The sequence below is a fragment of the Dermacentor andersoni genome, chromosome 1 (genome assembly GCF_023375885.2).
Source record: "Dermacentor andersoni chromosome 1, qqDerAnde1_hic_scaffold, whole genome shotgun sequence".
Taxonomy (NCBI): domain Eukaryota; kingdom Metazoa; phylum Arthropoda; class Arachnida; order Ixodida; family Ixodidae; genus Dermacentor; species Dermacentor andersoni.
The window spans coordinates 146904083-146926224 of NC_092814.1; the positions used below are offsets into that span (position 1 = coordinate 146904083).

At 46.8% G+C, this 22142-nt stretch overlaps 1 protein-coding gene across 1 annotated transcript in view; it reads left to right on the forward strand.

Moving 5' to 3' along the window:
* LOC126544847 (N-acetylgalactosamine-6-sulfatase-like) overlaps positions 1-22142 on the forward strand; it is a 51452-nt gene that overhangs the window by 18290 nt on the left and 11020 nt on the right. Inside the window, exons 3-9 of the mRNA XM_050192360.3 lie at positions 3846-3920; positions 4581-4683; positions 9627-9770; positions 14686-14752; positions 15015-15142; positions 17256-17392; positions 20984-21087. Coding sequence (XP_050048317.1) covers positions 3846-3920; positions 4581-4683; positions 9627-9770; positions 14686-14752; positions 15015-15142; positions 17256-17392; positions 20984-21087 — 758 coding nt within the window. The remainder of the gene's footprint in view (positions 1-3845; positions 3921-4580; positions 4684-9626; positions 9771-14685; positions 14753-15014; positions 15143-17255; positions 17393-20983; positions 21088-22142) is intronic.

Genomic DNA, 22142 nt, shown 5'->3' on the forward strand with positions numbered 1-22142 from the left:
CTCCTTCAAGGATTTCGTTCACGTAACGCTGTCCAGTCAGTGTGTGATTGAAGAAGATGAGACCCGTTATAGCACCGGCGTAAATTCCGAACCACGCACTGAGCGACCACTGGTACTGGTGCCGATTGCGCTTTACTCAGTGTGGATTGGAGTCCTTCCGATAGTGTGCATTATGCAAATTTACCTAGGCATTTCTGCGAAAAGTGGCTTCATCTGTGCACATGATGTTGCTCAAAAGTTCGGTGACTCATTGGATTTTGTGAGGACCAAGTTCGAGAAATCTAGACGATTCTACAGATCCCTATCTTCGAAGCATTGGTGCTGGTTAAGGTGGTACGGGTGAAAGGCCGTCATTTAGAATCCTCCAAACTGATGATTTGGAAATTGGTACCTGGGCGGCCACGTCCCGCACGCTAGCATGAGGGTTTCATTCCATAAATGCTTGAACATCCGGGCGTAGGCTAGGGCTAAAAGATGGAGTCCTCTGCCGCTGTTTCTTGAAGCAGCCGGTTTGTCTCAGGTTCTCATAATTTCTCATGATAGTCGATGCGTTCGGTCTACCGCCACACTTCCATGACTGTTATATATTTGCGGTCTTCCTCTTGTTGCCATTTGCAGCTCCAAAGGCAAAGATCATGTTTTCCTTCTGCTCATTAGAGAAAGACATGGCGACTGGGATGAAACAAAAGGCACCTTTAAATATTTGCTCTCACGTTATCAATTCGCTATTGTGGTGATATAGTTTTCGTGGCAATAAATAAATAAATAAAAAAATAGAGAATCATCTGTGTACTTTATCTACGCTAAGAAACAGTTATCACAGCTTGTTTCCAACTAACACCAAACGCGGCGTGTTACTTCGGCCGGGGCGCGGCAGGTAAGGCACTAGTTCGATCACGATGTTTTTCTTTATTTCCTTTATTTGTCCTCACTAACTCAGAGGGAACATGTTCGAGGGCGCTGCTTTATGATCCGGTGGGAATGCAGTCACGTACGTGGTATTGTCCATATTTCGCAGGGTTTATTTATCAATCGTAAAAAATTAGTACGTATTAGCACGTCGCTGAAAATACCACAGTTAGATGTGCCTTGGCTGTGCCTAGAAACGCCTCACTGACACTTTGATAATTAGGATAGTACGTCTTGAGTTAGATAAATAATTACAATTACCTAATTAAATCTCAGTAACGAAAAATTACTGACAGCTACTCCACTGTGCTGGAAACAATATGCACTGGGTTTTCTTCGAGTAACGCATTGCTCTTTTTATAAATCTTGGTGCATGATAGGACACCCTGTATATATTTATGACCTTTGCATGCAAGTGACGATGTTTCTATCTCTAATAAATGTTGTAGTTTATTAGAAATGTTTTTTTTTCTCCAAAATATTATGCGATATTGAAGCAGCGCACTTACATCTGACAGGTACGCGTACACATAGAAAGGACATACACAGCGCCTGTGTATGTCCTTTTTATGTGTACGTGTACGAGTCAGATGTAAGTGCTCTGCTTCAATATCAAGGCTCACCGACTAGCCCATCGGTATCTTTTTTTTAAGAGTCGTTAACATTGCTTACTGGAAAGAGAAGCAATACCGAGACACAGAACATTCACGTGCATTTCACACGCCATTCATAAAAGACTCTGCCGAAGGGGTCACTCAAGGTTTTTTTCATGGTGAAAAAAGCGTGCAAAGCAATTTGAAGCGTGGAGAACATACAGCAAAATATTCATTCTCTAGGCATATGCTATCCATAGCTTTAGAAATAATTTTAAATTGGCTACCTCCAGCTCTTTCAAAAATATAATAAACTTTGTCCTGCGTGTATATTTAGATGTATTGTGTATGTGCACGGTGTTAGCAGTGGAAATTTAAAACAATGTTAAAGTGAGAAAATACGGAGGAGGCAGCCGCCACTGGCACTTCTAATGCGCTTGTCCTCATATTGTCAGGATTTGCAGAAATAAAGCGAAAGTATCAATTAAAATCCATGCACGGCCGTGTCAACGATGATGCAGTAAGCTATTAGCCACAACAAATTTTAAGTGAAAAGGTCCAGGCAAATCAAAAGAAACCTGAAATGATGTGAGTGCAGAAGCTCTAGTAATGACACTTTTTGTGTGTGTGTGTGGGTCGGGGGGGGGGGGGCAGGCTCCGCCCTCCCCGCCGAAAAGTCTGGAGGGGGCTAAGGCCCCGGAGCGAGCACGGCGAGCTGCAGCCGCTCGCGCTCTGCATTCCGCGTGTCGGGGGCCCGCAGACGTCGTCGCCGGAGCCCATGGCCGACGACGAATAAGAAGCAAGGCGGTTCAAGTACCCGTCGGACGACGACTACGATATCCCCCAAGAGGATGAGGTGGAGTTCGCCTACGAACCCGATGAATAAATCTATACACCATGGTGCGCCCCTCGGAAAAGTGTAAATTCGGCGCTCGTTATGTCGTTAATGGGAAGCTGAAGAGTCGGTCGAATTCAATAAGACGCTCATATACGGATGCGGGAACCTTATAAACCATGTAGGTAAAATTTGGGGGTTTTTTTTTTCAATTAGGAGCGACGTAATCCTCGGTTGAAATTGCGCTGTAGCTCCGCCCCCCGTCGAATGCCGCGCGCTGCTGCTGACGCTGACGATGCGAGCGGAGACCGGAAACCGCGGTGTTGTGATGTCAACTCTAGTGTTTCGTTCCTTCGCAGCGTCCGCGACCGTGCCTGACCGCGCTTGTTTCTGCGTGCGTGTCATCGCAATCTGCTTCGATCGACCCTGCATTCCTTTGTTGGTGCGTCTGCGTCTATGTAGAGTGGTAGTCAACGTGTGTGGTAGTCAACGTGAGTGGTAATCAACGTGAGTGGTAGTCAACGTGGTAGTCAACAGATGAAGGTCACTACACGTACTGCATGAACCGGGAAGCTTTTCACGCGTTTAAACCGTCTTTGTAGATTGCCGACAGCTTTGGACAGCGCACAAATGCCGACGATCGCATCCCCGCTTACGTTCCACGAGGAGGCATGCAGGAACACAACACTACAGTTGTTTGACCGGAAACGAGCTCACTAGATCGGCGAAAGATCGGCGAGATCACTAGATCGCTTTGCAAAAAACATACTCACCAAAGAGCATTTCCAACACGAGGAGATCCCAAGACTTTGCTTTCGTTCGCGTCGAAAGCACTGCTCGCACCAGCATCGTTTGCTTCTTCGAGAGGCCGGCTCTTCGCAATCGGCTCGTACATGTAGGGAGTAACGCGGAACTTCTCAGAAAAACGCAGTCTCTCTCAATTTTCCATTACCGTCTCAGAAAAACAGCACCAAACTACCTGGCACCGCGCTTCATGTGTAGCGGCAGCGGTCGGTTACTAGAGTTGACGTCACGAGGCGCCCGACCAATCACAGGCGGAAACGAGACGCGCGAGCTGGGCGTGTCCGCTGCTGCACTTTTCGTCGAAATAAAATATATTTGCGCTTTCTTTCGCTCAATTTCGATACGATATTCGAATTTGGAGGGTTGAAAACCGTTATGTACACATGTTCACTCATTTTTTCTGGAAAACCTTTCAGCTTCCCTTTAAGCCGAGAGATCGCAATGCGGCCGCTTTATCGTCTTGCGTTGCGACCTCGTGAGCAGCAACTCGAAAGCATTACGCAGCAGCATTAAACTCGGCAACATTTCGCCGCAACACTAAACTCAGCGACATAACGCAGCGACACAGGCAGCGCCAAGTAAAGCTCTCGCATATACATACCCTAAGAATTGCTTAAGGTGCCCCCATAGTTTTTTTTTATTTTTGTTTGTTAATCTTACCATACAAGTGGAGATAGTGGGTACATGACTGAGGACTCTTGCAGCCCGAGCGGCACTGCTCACGGGTCGGCTGCCCATCCGGAACGGGTTCTACACGACCAACAACCACTCCAGGAACGGTACGTCTACGCGCATAGTGCATTCGCGCAATTTGAAATTGGAAGCAGCGGTGCCTCCATGCATGATGGTATACGGTTACGCACGAGTACTGATTTGAGCGGTTCTTCTGCGTGAGGACTTCGACAGCATCATGCGGTTGTCAGGCACAACATAGAACACGCAAAATTATAGTTTTAATGGCAAATTACTGTCAGCGTTAATCATTGACGGACTAATAAAGGGAGGATATTCATAGTGCTGGCTCTTTCTGAAGACTAAAAGGGAGCTTGTCTGTTTTTTTTTAATAGTTTCTCTAAATAAGGGCGACGGGACGTCATCCTCGTTTGAAACTGCACAATACAGCTATCCTTTTTTTTTCTTCTGGGCTGCAGAATTCAGATTGAATGTGCGCCAAGGTTCGGAATACAGAAGACGTTGACAGATTCAGTATGTGCATGTTCTGCGACCCATTGCCGAACCTATCGTGACTAAGGATGTGCGACTAGCGAAATATTTGTATCAGATACGAATATTCAGAAAAACGAGTTTTGTGTACGAAATCGAGCATGACATATTCTTCTGTGTCCAAGAAGGACGTGTTTACTTCCGCGGTGTAGGCCGCCTGCTCTCAGTTTCTTTCTTTCTTTCTCCGTCCTATATTCGGGACTTTTCTGGCGCAGCGTATGTGTCTCCGAGTGTTGCGGGCGGCATACCGAAAGAAGAGCTGCTCATCCCAGAAATCCTTGACGAGGTCGGCTACAGAAACATGATCATCGGCAAATGGTTGGTACGCCGTGACTGTTTATATTTTGTGGCTTCTGTACGCGATATTCGTCGATAAATTATTGGTACCCGTACTGGTATGCTTGCTATAATAGTAATCGCGCCGGTTTCTCTGCGCGGTGACGTTTGTATGACATAGACTTCATAAGGTGCAAGCGGCATATGCCGATGTGCATATGCTACACGAATTTTACACAGATACTTATAGGATGGCTAATCATAATAAAAAAGAAACAGTAAACTTGTTTAGTTCGTTCATTAAAAAATATGTTGCACCCTTTATTAGGAACATTGGTTAAAGGGACGGATGGATGTTTACAATTGCACGTATAAACGAAAGAAAATTAATAAACAAGAAGTCGCAAATGCAAGAATCATGGCAGCATCAACCAAAGAAACACAAGAATGAAAAGGAAGAACAAATCTAAGCATTTAGATGAAGGTAGATGAAGAGAGACCGCATGAGAAAGTCAGAAAATGGAAATTAGAAAAAGAAATATACTCCACCAACCTATAACAAGAAAAATGCAGCGCTAAGGGTAACAATAAGGTAACAACAAATACAACGCCAAATAGTCATAACGATAAAAGCAATACAATGAATACACTGCGTGAAAGGATAAGCTAGCTCTTGAACAGTTCTACAGTTTTAATTTAGCAGTGAAGAATATAACAATAACTTTATAGGCATGCAGTGTATACACTCGAGAGACGATATGGGTTTTTAAAAATTTGTTGAGGTCAATCCTTATATGCATAGATCCATGGGATCGTAGTGAGGTGACACAAAGTTTCACTATATAGTGACTGCGGAGACAAGTCTGGCTTCGTCGTTATAAGTAATGGCGGCTTAATTATACGTAAAATCAAGGCAACGAATGTAAATAGTTTGCGGCTTATCCGGAACTAATGCGCAATCGAAATAAACAGGGGCCGTTTGAGTTTTTCACTACCTCTGACACCCTTTCTCATTGCGAAATCAAAGATTGAGGAAAAACAAACACACACACACACACACACACACACACACACACACACACACACACACACACACACACACACAAAAAGACAAGAAGCAAAACTGGCAGACTGATGCGACCTTGCATAAACAGCAACCAAATACCATCGAATTAGAGTGTTTTTCTTTCTTTTTTTTTTTTAGAGCGCAGCTTTTAGACATCCGTTCCTGAGTTGAGCGTCGGCGTCGGCGTAACCGCGCGAACGCGCTCGTGCCACTGCTGTCGCGTTCGTCGTCGCCGTCTTCCACAACTGGCTCCGAGGCCGCTCATCATGCCAGCGTTCCCATACTGCCCCTCCCTCGGCGAAGGCGCTGACGGCACTGACCCACTGCCAGTCGCTGATTTCGGCCTAAATTGTTTTGCCTCAATGTATCGCGAAATGAAATCGCGTATAAAGCTGCGCTAAAATTTCGCATTAGGGAGTATCGTAATCGTCGGGCATTTTTTGTTTAAATAGAAAATAGCCACAGCACCCGGCGTATCAGTCATAACATAATATGCCAGGTGATTCCCCCTTATAAGCGGAACATTGATTTTAAAAGAAACAGTCATATATAGGCCTCTGCCGTTGTTGCAGATAACCTGCGCGGCTAGGCGGACATTAACTGCAAGAAAATGTTCAACAGTAGTTTCGCTAATAAACTGGAATATGCTTATTAACTTTTTCATTCAGGGCACATGTTGTAATTGCGGAATTGAAGCAGGAGATTGGTGTAGTCATGCCTGGTTAGCAGAGATCTCAAGGCTTGCACTACTTTCGAGATATCTGTCCCCAAAATGTGCTCAAAGATGCCTCGGCGTTCCAGATCCTCCCGAGCTGTGACATGCTTTTGGGGGAACTTATCACACTCTAAAAAAAAGGGGGGGGGGAGGGGCCAATGTATGTTGTAGCACATTTTAAGGTCGTACATTTCGAAAGTCTACTAAGCAAACGTGACTTTACGATTCCTGCTTCAATTTCGCAATTAAACATGCGCCGTACAGTAATAAAGAAGGTTAATTATCAAGTTTTCGGTAATTAGCGAAATTATCGTCGAAAATGTTCTTGCTGGTTATGTCTGCCTGCCACGTAGGCTTTATATCTGTAAAGATGACAGGGATCTAGATATGACAGTTTCTTTTAAAGTGTTCCGCGTAAAAGAAGTCTCCTGGTATATGTTGTGCCTACATAGAATGATTACCGTGCACTATAGTTATGGATGCGACGGATGCTGCGGCCCCTTTGCGTCATAAAACTTCTTCGGCGTTTTAGGCGGCATGTGGACTTGTAGGCTTGTTTGGCTTGTAGCGAAGAGGGTATCCGGGGGTCCTATAATGTAAAACTATTCCAATATGTTTTTATTCAAATATACTGGCGTCAAATTTGCGTAACCGCCGACGCAAGCACCGGGCGGTCACCCGCAGGGTTGTCTGAACAGACCAATCGAACGCTCTCCTCGTTCATAGGAGGTCACTTTTGTTTGCTTGAAAAACGAATAACATTGCCTACACTGAGCGGTTTGTCTTACCTAATTGGCTGACAAGAGGCGAGGAGTACGCTCAAGTGCAGAGGGATTCGATGGGGCCGAGCCACTGCACTGAAAGTCGATAACCGGATGAAGAGGGTGGAGCCGGCGTCTGCGATTGGTCCGCTTTCCCTTAAGGCTAAACCCCATGAGCGCGATCTTGTGCGCGACAGCGACGAGTGACGGCTTCGAGCGACGGATCGGGCCGTCGCGTGAACAGATCGCTCGGTCTTGTCGCGCGATCGCTCGGTTCTGCAAATCTAGAATTCGTTGCTCGTCGCCCGGAAGTGCTATGAGCGACTAGCCAATAGCGCGAAGCCGGAACTGGATGTACATAACTCAAGTACTTCCGATTGTCGCAGGGAACGAGCAAACGATTGAATTTTTATACGTGCAAGGATAAGAACCTACTGCAAGACTTTCAGAAATATTTTATGCTGCTTTTTACAGTAAAACACATCAAGTTAAGGTAATAAAGCACGCGTCACGCTAGTTTCGGCGCCTATATTGCTGCCCTCATACCGGCAACACTGGGGAGACGTCGCTCGAAGTCATCGCTCGCATGGGGTGCAACTTGTAGGCGACGAGCGAACGCGACAGCCATCTCCATCGCGTCGCTTGTCGCTGTTGCGTGCAAGATCGCTTGCATGGGGTTTATACTTTACTTAGCTGGCAGTGGCTGGTCGAAAATCAGGGCGGCATGCAACGGAAGCTTAAGAATGACGCTAAAACGGATCCTCAGCAAAGAATAGTTGGCAGAACGAGGTCGTAAACGTGCCGAAAGTGCTCGAAAACGTTATACACGGCCACGCAAAAAGTTTTATTATACACAAATAAACCCATGCACTCCGGCAGGTGTGAGTAGCCAGCGCCTGAGCGATCGGCGGCAGCCATATTTTATTCCTTTCGGAAGGGGGCAGCCTGCTGCTATTCAGAAGAAAATTCAGTTTTGTTCAGGATATTAATGCGTCTTTAATGCGTACACGTCACTTTGACGCGGCGAGTTCTTGCGGTTTTGTGACTTCGCGTGACAGGCAGGTGAAGTGGGTGCAGCCCGAAAACTTTTGACCAATAGTCGGGGGCTAATGGCGAAAAGGCGTCGAATCAGGAATAACTGTTTTTCTTTTGCGTGGTCAAATCATGCATAATCAGTGGTACACGTCATATGAGATGGGGAGAGCTACCGCGGTTTTCGTGACGTGGCGTGACAGACAGGTGAAGTGTGGGTGGTCCAATAAAGTTTTTGACCAATCGCAGAGGGCTGATTACAGAATTGGAATAGAAAAGTTTGGAATACTTTTACACTATAGCGCCCCGGTATACGCGCAAAATAGTTCAAGCGTAAATGTTTAGTCATTTGCTTATAGAAGCAATTTGAAATTTTATATTGCAGCTCGAAGGAGCGCTCCAGGGTGCCCGACAGTACTTTGGGAATTTTCCACATGGCTTCGCGAAAGCATCCGCAACCTTGAAAATTAACGCAGGTGACGCGGCTAAAGCGGAAAGAAACCCTACGACAACGCTTGACGCCATGCTGCCGAATGTCAGTGGATATACAAGCGCACCTTTATTCACATGCTTCATCTTGATGCACCTCAGATTTTGCAAACGAAAAACATTTCTGTGTCTCGGCAAGCACGGAAGTATCGTAATTAGCACACTTTTGATGATTTCCTACTTCGTCCGCAAGAGACCCATGTATGCAACTTCGAAATTTCTCCGCCGTGGTACTCCCAAGACAAAAAGGATTGCTCCTGTTTGTTCTTGATGCGACCGGTATAGTTCTTAACCGTAGCACTGTTGAGACCCCGTAAAACTCCAAAGCCCAATTAACGGAACGTTGCTAATCCCCTATACGACGCCCCTAATCATCCCGCATACGTATAAACTTGTGTAACGTTACGTACGGTTCATGACCACCAACATCTCTAAATTTCATTGCGCTACCATCTTTGCTTCTTTCATCGAATTCCTGTCGACATTTTTATGGACACCATTGAGTGGCCGTTTCGCGTGCACGTTCTCCATCGCATCAAGTTGCAATAACACGTTAGCTGTAGAATGTTTCTGAGCAAAATTGAAGTGAGGATTTTGAGAACATTAAGTACCAAACAAGCCATGAAAGACAGCGGATTTAAGTCCCATCCTCTAATGTGTAGGGTACTCGAGGCAATTTAGTGGGTCAAATAAAGACGCTAAAAATTAAATAAAATCCTCTCCCATCTCCCAAGCCCCCCGCACCACTGGAATGGCGAAGGCTCGCACTTGATCCTTAGAGCTGCCTTTGAAGTGTGAGGTTCATATCTTGAACGCTTTCCGCCATAGTTTCGGTGTTGTAAACACACGGCGTTAATGTGTAGAGCGAACAGGCTGCATCGCGACGGATGTGTTTACCTAAAGTCGGGGGCTGGGCGCGCAGGCACCTGGGCCATGAGCCGGCGTTCCTGCCGCTACGTCACGGCTTCCACGAGTTCTTCGGTTCGCCGTCGACGCATCCGGGCCCATTCGACGATGTGACGGAGCCAAATATTCCCGTCTTCAGGGACGACCACATGATTGGCAGGCAAGTCGTGAGGGATAGAACACCACGTCGCTCGTGCAGCCGAGCATGCAAACAACGAAGTGCTTGAAATAAGAAGGAAATAACCCGCTCGTGGTTCCCATAATTGCTGGCCTTTTAATCTTGCAGAGATGCGCTGAAAGCTGTTTGAGCATTGCTAAAGCGTAACTTGGAAAGTGCATAGAAAGAGACGAAAACATTTCTTTACACTTTTAGGTCCGAAACCCATCGGCGAGTCCTCGCCTGTGCACAACCAGCACTTCTTGATGTGAGATAGCAGGATAGACGGGTATAACACTGCACTTCTGTATGCTCCATCGTGTCAGTGGCTCCCCTGCTCTGCTAGTGGCGTCCCCATGCCCAGCAGTTTTGTACATTGCCCCTCCGGCAATATTTTAAACTTTCACCCGATACGCCAGCATAACTCGTTTTTTGGGTAGCATTTTCAATAATTTTATTTGCTGTGATTCAACGACTAGTTTAGCGACATTGAGAGGGTAACTTATTCCAATAACATGTGCATTTACGGCACTTCTTCGGCGTTTAGTGCTGCGGCATAGTAATATTTAGTTCCTGACAAAATCTATGGGGGCACCTATAAGCAATTCTTATTATGCGTAAATGCGAGAGTGTTGTATCTTGTAACCAGCAGGGGGCCACGCTTGTGGGCACTCCAGCGCCACCATTACAGTATAAATAGCCTACCCAAGCAGGGGGGCGTGTCTTGCGTTATTATGTGTTGTACCGGCCAGTCGTCGTCAATAAACCTCTTACGCAACTGTCGTCTCTTTAATAATGGCGACGAGGGTGGGATGAACCGACGGCCCTGATTCGAGCAGCAAGCAGCAGTAGACATCATGGACAACGTTCTGCCACCGTCTTCTAGCCACCAGCCGTTCGTCTGGCGCCTGACGGAATTCTGTACCACGACAGGTAACATGGTTATCTACTTTGAGCGGTTCGAGACTTTTGCGAGAGTGAATAAGCTGGACGAACAAAACAAGACGGACGTTCTCATCAGTGGGTGACAGCGCGTACGCCGCATTGTGGAACTTGATGTTTGCGGAGGCTCCTGAAAAGAAGACAAATCAAGAGATAAAACAGGCGCTTCTGAACCATTACGCGCCAAAGCGGTCGATAGTCACGGAGCGTTACAACTTCCATAAACGCACACAGGCACCTCGGGAGGCAGTTGACGACTTCATCGTGGAATTGAAGCGGTTGGCAACGAAGGGCTCGTTTGGAACGTTTTTAACTGAGGCGCTCAGAGACCAGCTCGTCGTGAGTGTGCGCAGCGAGGCTATTCGATGCAAGCTTTTGGCCGACAAGTAATAGAGAGCGTTACTTGTCGCTTAGTGTGTCGCTGAGTTATGTCGCTGAGTTTAATGTTGCGGTGAAAAATTGCCGAGCTGCTTATGAGGTCACAACAATGCAAGACGACAAGCCGACCATATTGCGATCTCTCAGCTGAGTTTTATTTGCGGAGTTTTCATTAAAGAGACACTAAAGTGAAAAATGATTTCTTCTGCATCAGTAAATTACCGTTCTACAACACCAAAAACACCACTCTTACAACGATAAGACGCTTGGTAAGCCAGAAAAAGCGCAAGAACGAAATACGGGTGGCGACGCCTACTTAAGTTCCCGCACCTAGGGGCTGTGACGTCTTGGACTTTGATGGAATCTTTTAGGGCCTACTAATTATATATAGCGGTACATATTAACTACATAGTGTTCTAAAGGAACCAAATATTAAACATGGCAAGTTTCGGGAACCTTTACTCAGCCAACGCGGCCCAAATGCGAAAACATACTTTGGAATCCCTGACGTCACGCTGACGTACTGGCGCTGGGGTTTCAGCGCGAAATTCAAAAGCAGATACTTGGGCCTTCATTTTCTCATCTAATAATCAAAGTATTTTTTTGAAACGACTGCCTGCAGGGTTCTCAAACAATGCTTCATTAGTCTAAACTGATTTATTGTTTCGCTTTAGTGTCCCTTTAAGGTAGTGTTTCACGCACATTGCACTGAGTGTCCTTTCTCGAGGACACTACTTTCCAGCACGATGGCACGACTTTGCCGAGCGATGACAGCACTTTTCCAAGCGGCACCATGGTGTTCACACTATAGATTTCTTCATCGGGTTCGTAGGCTAACTCCTACCTTATACTCTGGGGGGATGTCGTAGTCGCCGTCCGACAGGCACACGAAGCGCGCTGCATCTTATTCGTCGTCGTCCATGGGCTCCGGCGACGGCGTCTTGTGATCAGAGTAGTCGATGCGTACCTTACTTCGTGCAGCGTGCGTGGCATGTTCTCGAACGCCCAGTCGATTCCGGTGACTCGCGAAACGGTTTAAGTTGAGATCGGCACGCATCGCGCCGATGAACGTTGGCGTTGAATGTACATCCTGAATACTCCTACGACGAGCATGGACGTGCCGCAGCGTGGAGCCGAAGGGACGAACGCTGCCACGTCCGTTAAGGTCACTGGGAACTTAGCGTCCATTTAAGACATGCGCCAGCTAGTGAATCGCTCGTCAGGGAGAGCCAAACCGCGCTCACAGCCTCGAAGATATTCATCACTGTCGCAACGGTGGCCCAATGCAGCGGTGGCGCAGTGGTTAGCGCGATCGGTTACGGAACGGTAGCAGAGGAGGTGGGGCAGAAGATCGACTCCTCACCGAGGTGGCTTTTTGTGTTGTTGTTGTTGTTGTTGTTAGATGAAGATGACGTAATTTGTGTGCCGTTTTTCTGCCACGGTTTTCTGATGTCAGCAACGTCACCCAGTGAGCCAATAAGTAATGATCTCGCATTGAAACACCGCTTTAACGCAGCACTAGTTAAGTACCGACGTGGTGCCGACTAGGTGCCGTGAATGCGTTGTAAGGAAGCACCCTCTCGACATCGCTGATTGATACTTTCTTGAAATATAAGTTTTTGAAAATGCTGCCATTGAGTTACTCTGATGTATTGCGGTGAAGCTCGATTGCCGGAGGGTCAATGTCCAAAATTTCTGGGCCTGTGGAACCGTTGGATATAGTTGGAGTGCGAATGTTTTGTGACGACGAAATCGTCGTTCACAATGGGTAAGAATTTAGTCTAAAAATAAAACCTTATCTTCACCTATAAACAGCTACAGAACAATGGGTGAAAAGTTGTGAAAAGAACATACGTCTCTATTAGACACCATATAACAAAACGAGCACGCCCTCAAGTTGCGCCACGGCTCTGCTAGTAGCAGTTCGGTGCATTAATCGCTGCGTACCAGCGTTTGGCTATACCGCAATGGAGTTTATTCATATCACCACCTGTACTGAAACTCTTGAAATCACATTTAAGTGCAAATAAGAAACATGGTAGGCGACGTGCGTTAATCTTTGACTTAGGTGTCTTTTAGTGGCACTCGAACCTCGGCGTTGGTGTTCTTTAGGTTGACTTTAGGCGAACGCAACGCACGAACTGAACTCGGCGGCAGCTGCTTTCCATTAATTATGCGGTTATATATCATGCCACTTTGTGTGTGACGTCATTAGTGGAGTCATTGCTTCCGCTTTCTACTTCCGTGTTTCCAGGAATTTCGCCAAAGTCGTGCTCACGTGGTGGATCTCTAAAGACTACGATTCTGTGCTTCGGTGTGCGGTAATCAGTGATTTCTAATTAACTTTAATTATTACAGACACTTCAGCAACTCAACTTGTAACTAAACTTATGCTCTGATATCATATCTATAATGAAACCCATGAATTTTGTACTGTACTATTATTTTTTCTGTTTTTTTTTCTGATTTATTCTGAATTTCGTCCCCGGTCGTCTCAGGAGGTGAACCGGAAGTGCTGCGCAAGAAACAAGAGTGTCACTCGATGCCCGTGACGAACTGACGCTTCAAAGCAGAGAGTTACCTGGACACTCCTTCCTTCAGAATAGTCTCTCGACTGGCATGGCAATTCAGTTTGCCATGTTATAGCACAGCGCACAACCCTGCCAACTCACAGTTGATTAGAACAAGTTAAGACTGTAGTATCAATATATCCCAGCCACGATAGCCGATCTCAAGGAAAATGCAGAGACTAAACATTACTACATAACGTGAGATTTCTTTTTATATATCCTCAAACTCACTGTGCTAACTGCACAGTGAGTGAATGAGTTTGTTGTTGCATTCCTTACACTTTCCCGCCGCATTTGATGTTTCGTGCCGATCCGAAGTAGTGGAGTCTGCTATAACGCGGTGATGCCAGTCGATGTGCGAATTAAGTTTATATACCATTGACAAAATTGTAGCAGGCTGCTCAAAAGGAATACACGTGAGGGTTAATCAGAAACCAAGCTTTCGTGGTCAAGAAATATAACATTCTTCATGACCCCCCGAAATCCCGGAACCACGGCCAGATCGGGGCAGTCGTTCAGATCTGGAGCAGCATGCCGAAATACTTGACTGTCAACGACCCGCCCGATTGTCGGTGGCTGCGGCCACATTGCGATGGGGGTGGGCTGCAGAAAAGCTCGTCGACGGTGCTTTGGGCGCATGCTAACGAAACCGGTGCTGTTAACCCGTCGCCGTCCACTGCAGTCATAGCCACTGTTTCTGTTTCGTTTTGGGACGTTAAAATCAATCAATCAATCAATCAATCAATCAATCAATCAATCAATCAATCAATCAATCAATCAATCAATCAATCAATCAATCAATCAATCAATCAATCAATCATATTGACATCGCTAAGCGAAGGGCGATCAAAACAGTGGAACGCACAACTGACATGTGGGGAAAACCATGCGCGGCGGATATCCGCAGAATTTGTTTGGTTATTTATTGATCGAGGTACCATTGCCCGAATGTGTGGTCAGCTGCCATGTCTATATATGCTCAACTCCGCGTGCCATTGCAAATTGAAGCAGATCGATAACCCTTTCAGGTATTACGAGGACTTCGAAATTAACGTGAAGACGGCGACGTCCAACATTACAGTGCTGTACACCGAGGTACGTATACGGTGAACATTCCTGTAACATGGTACAATTCAATTTCTAAGTATCAACTGTGGTCGTATGGTTTCCTGGTCACAAGACCCGCAGGTCACTATTGGTGTCTGGTGCTCTCTCTCTAACAAGTACGCAATGCAAGGAACAGAGCTTTATTTTTTATTTTAATTTGATGGGGGCACTCATTCTATCTTCCCTGACTCGTATGTTCCGCCTGAGCGGCAAGGAGAACCCGCACGCTGAGCGTCTCGCCCGTGCCCAGGAGGCCGTGTCGTTCATCAGGCGGCAAGCGGCTCGCCGCCAGCCTTTCTTCCTGTACTGGGCGCCGGACTCCACGCACTTGCCCGTCTACTCTTCCGAGGCGGTCAGGGGCCAAAGCGTCCGTGGAGCGTGAGCCGATGCCTTCCTCGGGTGGGGATATCGTACGGGGCGATCATTTTTAGGCTTTCCCGGAATCGCCTGTTGCAGATAACATATAATTCTAGTCCTTGAGCTGGATTATTAGGAGAGCCGGTCATTACTCGCACGAGAAATCGAAGCACACATTCAACTAATTAACAAAAAATATCTAATAACTTCGTAATTACTTACTTCACGCACATATTGCAAACCAGTGAGTTTACAAGGCGTATCCACTTGGAATGAATTTCCAGAATGACACCAGTTGACTCCAGAATGACTGAATGGATTTCCAGAATGACACCAGGAGATATGCGTCATCAAACTCGCCGTAAAAATACGCTGTTGTTCTACTTACTTTATTAAAAGAACGCTCTTTGATGCATTGAAGCACATAAGTAACTGGAATGCCCATGTATTTCGTACCACACTCTGGGAAATAATATTTGAAAACTGGAGTCATCCTGGAGATTAATTTCGGGTGGATACGTCTTACGATCTCACCGGCTACAATTCTTAAAAGCTAATTAAGAAGATAACTAGTGAACATTTGTTTAATTAGTTGAATATGTGTTTCTATTTCTCGTGCTAGTAATATCCGCCTCTTCGAATAAGTCATCTCAAGGGCAAGAATTCTGCTATCTGCCACAGGCGATTTTTAAAAATTCCGGTAAACTTTAAAATGATCACCCCGTACACATATACGGATATTATTGCCACAACGGCTTTTGCTGCTTCATTTCATTTATGTATATAAAAGAATGCATGCGTGCACACTTTAATAGAGTCTTAATTAAATAAACGTTCTTCACGCCTTTTTTATTTTGAAGTGTCTTTGTGTGCGTTTAAATTCAAATTATTGATCTCTTTTGTATAGCGTTTCTCTAACACACAACAAGGCCGAACTTCTATACTGTGAAGTGAGAGTACTTGACAGCATTGGAACGAAAACATATGCAAATAAATAAATTACTTTAGTGATCAGAAACCCGGAAAGGGGTTCGTCAAACGGATTTGCCGAAAAATTGTGCGGCCGACTTCCTCATTCGACGTCAACCGAGTTCACTTTGATTCTAGGGACTGGAGAGAATGCTCGGCTGAATAGCTTACAGGAGCTTGCACCTTGTACCCTATATATCATGCGACGTAGCTTGACATACGATGGCGATTTCGTGCCGAAAACTGCTTGAGAGGACACAGGAGCGTGGGAAGTTGACAGACGGCGTTTTTGTCGCCTCGTCGCTCTTAACTGTGCCTTCGGGATTTGGGTTTCGTGGTCTCGGAGTCGGGCGCAACACATAGGGTCACGCTCTAGCCTACGTCACTGGTGCGTCTCGAAACGGGTAGCTGGCCCTACGGTACCGGGACGTCACATGTACACTCACGTCATCATCCGTACTTTCTTGACGGGAGTTGCTTCCTTGGTTATGAGTGTAATGAATGCTCCATTGTGTCATAAGGGGCACGCCGTAACGATGACCTTGTAGAAGGTTATTGTCACTCTCTCGGTTGTTAAAGCAAGGATTAACCAGAGAGTACCACCCTCAAGGAGCACATATATTAGCCCAGGGTAAATGCAAAGACAATTCAGAAGTTATCCTCTACTTGCGACGCGTATGAAGCGCAGCAGCATCTCAAAAGCATGGGGACCAAAGGGAAAGCGTCCGGCGTCCGGTTACCCGCGGTTTCGGGCACCAGTCAATCATTGCTCTACATCGTCGCTAGCCACATTGTCATGGCTGCCTTGTCTTCTTTAGCTAACGATGTTGCTTTATCGACAGGTCAGATGCATGAGGAATGTGCTGTCACGAAGCTGTGAAAGGCGTGACGTTGCGAAAATGGGGTGACAAGCATAGATTTTCATCAGAAGCAATGCAAATTCACGCACTCGATAAACCTGAATTTTACTATTACAAACAATCCCAACGTTAAGCGTTATACACGACGGCTTGACGAACAGTAAAAACCTGACATTCAGAACGTTCACGCTTCCACAAACGCGCGTTTCGCATTATGTGTTATGGCTCAATGGCTTATAACAAGATATTAACATTTATACGTGTTGTGAACGGTTATATGACGCGCGTCTCGCGGACGTATGCAGTTACGGCGACGCGGTGATCGAGCTGGACCGAGGCGTGGGCGCTATCCTGGGTGCCTTGAGGTCCACGGGTGTCGCAGAGAACACATTCGTGTTCTTCACATCAGACAATGGGGCGGCTACCTACGCCAAGGTGGATGGTGAGTTCTCTCTCAAACTGAATGAATGGGTTTTCCAACTGGGGCGCCTTGCTTTGCCAGATGGAAAAGAGGACAGCTCATAAAGTTCTGTCTCCTAACGAGATTTCAAATCTCAGCTGACCATCATAATTCGTAACTCAATGTACAACTGAGGAAGCTAGTCAAACTAGCGCTGGGAATCCCCAAGAACACCGAGACAGAGCTCCTGCTGCAACTGGGGGAACACAATACACTTGAAGAAATCGCCGAAGCTCAAGAACTGGCTCAATGGACAACACTCTGGAACCAAACCGGGTAGAGAAATCCTAGCCAAACTAGGTCATGACACCACAGTAATCGAGAATCTATATCAAAGCGTTCCGACGGACACACGCAACTCCTACACGGTTCGCCCACTCCCGCGGAACATGAACCCCGCGCACCATCAACCCAGAAGGCTGGCACGCGGATCGTTCATCCTGCGCGAAATACGGGATAAGAAGATCCTAGCCTGTTTCGTAGACGCGGCACAGTATCCGTCCAGGAAGGTCTTCGTTGCCACCACGGTCAATAAGCAAGGTCAAGTCACAAACGCTCTCACAGTCAAGACCCACAAGTCCGAGATAGCAGAACATGTCGCCATCGCACTCGCGCTCACAGACCCCACCACCATCCACGTCTACAGCGATTAACGCTCGGTCGTCAAATCCTTTCAGAAAGGAGCCGTTGCAAGCCAAGTACTACAAATAATCAATAGATCCGCACCGCTGCAGCATCACACTATCTGCTGGTTCCCGGCACACCTCGGAGAGATCGAGGACGCCCCTCCCAATCTCAATGAGATGGCTCACAGGAGCGCGCGAGACCTGACCTTCCGCGACGCCACCTATTCTGGTCGTGACCATCCCAGCGAGAATCGGGATCCTACCTCCACATATAACGAGATCACAAATCACTTTTATCTAGACTGCAGAATATACAGCACACCTCACAATAAGCTCACCAGGCTTCGAGCCCTCACGTTCAGAATGCTTCAAACAAACATGTACCCCACGCAGAACAAACTACATCACTACATGCCTGACCTATACACAACATCATATTGCGAAAATTGCCATAGCGCACTAGACGTATATCACTTGCTCTGGCCGTGTGGTCGGACCCACGCAAACAAGAATCAAGACTCCGCCAGGCTATACGAAGCATTACGCAGCACGGACCTGGCGGAGCAGCTCTGGGCCGACCAGCGAGCCAAGGATGCGGCCAGGGAGTTACAACTCCCGGCTCCAACGTGGGAGTAGCCCGCTCTATGGGACCTTGCGCCCCGTAGCTCGCAGGACCTTTCATTAAAGTTAGTCCGTCCGTCCGTCCGTCCGTCCGTCCGTCCGTCCGTCCGTCCGTCCGTCCGTCCATCCATCCATCCATCCATCCATCCATCCATCCATCCATCAAGGTGGTTTTGATTTGAGGCGGAGGTCATTTTTCGAAAGGGGAAATTTTTCGTTCATACCTGCCTGAGTAGATACAAAGGCTTTCTTTCTTATTGGCAGACATGTTCTTGTGAAAGGCCATATGGATGATGCTCTTTTAGCATCAAGAAAGTCTGCCAAAATGAAATGCCAGCTCGGTTTTTAGCTGGTCTGTTCTATTGCTCCAAGTGTTTCGTAAACTTTGGGTGCAAGTGCTCAACAAGAAATTTGAGAGCAGTGTTTCTTAAATCTAAATCCGGGATGGTTTCTTTTAGCTTACACAGTACGTTCGCGCCTTCTTTGTAAAACGGGGAGGGGAATTTTGAGCGGGGTACGGAATGTGAAAATGGGGGACCTGTAAAAGAAACTACTCACGTACTGAGAAAAACGAAGCCAGAGCCTTTGTTAACTGAACGTTTCAGTCTAGGGCTATTTGTGTCCACTTGGTATGTAAGGCTTGTACCTATACATTAAAGTCTAAAACACCTAGGCTTCCTAGAAATCGAGGGAGTTTTACTATTGATGCGAAAACATCAAATGACCCAGTGAGCGAAAAAGCCGGTGTCTGTAGCAGCGAAAAGGCACCTAAATTCCCATTGGCTGCGATGACACGTCACGTGCGCGCCTTGGCGGAGCATAGCGAGCGAAAGGAAACATCTACTGCCGCGATGGCGCGCGAGGGGTTACGTGAGGGGACGGAGCATCGTCGCTACGCCACGCCACCTTCGCTCTCGCAAGCCTGTGTCACCCGCGCGTTGCTTGTCTGGCGCTGAGTCGTGCTAGGGCTGCAGAAGATAGCGCCAACCTTTGCCCCTTCGCTTTAGTACCACTTCTACCTGTCCGCGCAAGCTCTCGCTTGCGTTCCAACTTCGCCTCGGTAATCGCTATAAAGAAATTAATATATAAAACAGAATAAATTCCAAAGGAAGAACTTTGACTGTAGTGAATTGCGAACCTACGACCCCAGGCTCAAACGCCCAGTGGCTTACCCACTGGGCTAAACCAGCGCCTCCCAGATAACAGGCCTGTGCACTCTGCTTTATGACATCATGATACTTGGACCGACATTTCCATTTCCAAGCCCGACGTGACGAAAGCGGCGACGTCAAAATCACCGAGGCTTACTCGGGAGCGTTCCCATTAGATTATATCTAATAGGGACGCTACCAGTCGGGCAAGGTAGCATGAAGTCACTGATCGAAGTTCACCGGCCTTGTGCTATCTAGAAAGCGTTGGCCAAGCGTCTGAACGCGCTCGCTTACCAGCGAGGAGTTCGTAACTCGAAGGACCGCTCAGCGGCGTTCAATTAGACATTAATGCTTTCGCATTCACAACTGATAAGAAGTGCTAAGGTGTCCTCGCATATTTTAGTCGTTTAACTTTACCTGTTCCTCCTTGCCAGAGAAAGCGAAAGATGATAAGACATAGCCACGCATTTGATTTCTTTTTTGTAAGGTAGGCCATGCAAAAATCATGTTGTTCCTGGCTCAGGAAGCAAGCTCACTATAGCGCTTTTAGCGCGGTTGAGCTTTGCTTCTGGCGTGCCGCTCGTATCATTAGACATATGTTGCAAAAAAGGACTCAATTAATGCCAGCGCGGTCCCACGTTCAACGAAAGGCATAGGGTGCTTTCTCGACTAGCCAGTCGACGGACTATTCTCAGAGTTCTTTAAGTTTTTTTTTCGAAACAAAGGCAAACACGCGACGTCTCATTGTTTTGGCCTGTGAGCGATGGTCCTATTTACTGCTGCACCAAGTTTCTCCTTAAAGGAGTATTGCACACGATCATTTCCGTTTTTCTTTTTTTTTGCATTCAGTACGTGAAGGTCCTAGACCTTACAACCCTAGAAAATATATCGATGAAATGCAACTCTTGCCAGTAATTTCTTTTTTCGGGAATTTGGAGGTGCAGGACTTTCATTAAAAGAAAAAAATGAAAAGTTGAAACATAAAGGAAAATTCGTATGGTACCCGAAGGAATACGATGCGCACAGTCTTCTTTCTCGAAGTTTGGGTGCAGATTAGGCCTTGGTAAGCACGGGCACGCACACGATTATCAGCTGTGGTACTCGACGACTTGAGCGCGATTCCCCATCGTGAGCGTTCTCGATTCGCTCCGCGTGAGCTGGTGCCGGCATCGCAGGCGGCAGCAACGGTCCTCTGCTGTGCGGAAAGCAGACCACTTTCGAGGGAGGCGTCCGGGAACCGGCCATCGCCTGGTGGCCCGGAACTATTCCTGCCGGTACGGTAAGTGAAACGCAGTCCGCCTGTGCTCGATAGCTCGGCGGAATTACTATGCGGGATAACTAGGTCGACTCTATGTGACGAAATTGCGGTCGAGTTATTTGGTCTCACATCTGCGCACGTATACGTCACCGGCTCGAACCAAACGACGCGCGGCGTGCCTCGCCAACCGGCAGATGTGTTGGAGGAAAGTGGGCTGGAACCGTGTGACTGCGGACCCAGGTGCTAGTGGTTTGGCAATAACTTATGACCACTTGATTTCAAAACCTACTTTAGGTAAGCAGTACCAGATTTCTCCTGGTGAGCGTACTAGTGACACAGGAATCGGCACATGACTACTGGGAGACAGCCTTTGGTGCGCCGTTTTTCTTTTAAGTTTTCCTCACTGACTCAAAGGCCGAGTTAACAAAGCCTTTTGTTCGCATGGACTGTTAGCTGACCGGCTTGCGAATACATATGATCGCTATTGCGATTGGCCGACGCATTCTGATGAATTACTCATAGCACACAAACTGTATTGTGAATACGGGGTCGTATATTATATGTCAGAGGTGACGTCCTTTTCGTGACTACGGGTCCTTTGCAGGACCCTTATTCACAAAAACGTTCTTACGCTGAAACTGTATATTTCAGCCAATCACCATGTTGCAGATATTAGTGAAGGCCGTCGGCCAATGGCAAAGAGCACTCACGACCGAACAGCTTTGTGAATTCGGCCTGGCCGATGGCCTTCACTAATAATATGTCCAGCATAAGGATTGGCTAGCATTTGCTCTTACGAATGATTTTAGCGCAAGAGCTTTTTGTGAATACCGGCCCATAAGTTTAACAGAAAGTTGGTGAGAGACCAATAGCCATAGTACTACTGTGCTATATATTATACTATAATACTTTATATTTAATAACACATTATAATGACACATTATATTTGAGGCTGTCAGTTTACGCTTTAAGTATGTCATTCACTTGCAGACTACGATAAATCGTGGCGGCGCTCGCCGGCCCATTGCCACTTTATCACGGTTTTTTATTTTCATACTATCTCTACATAAAATCGG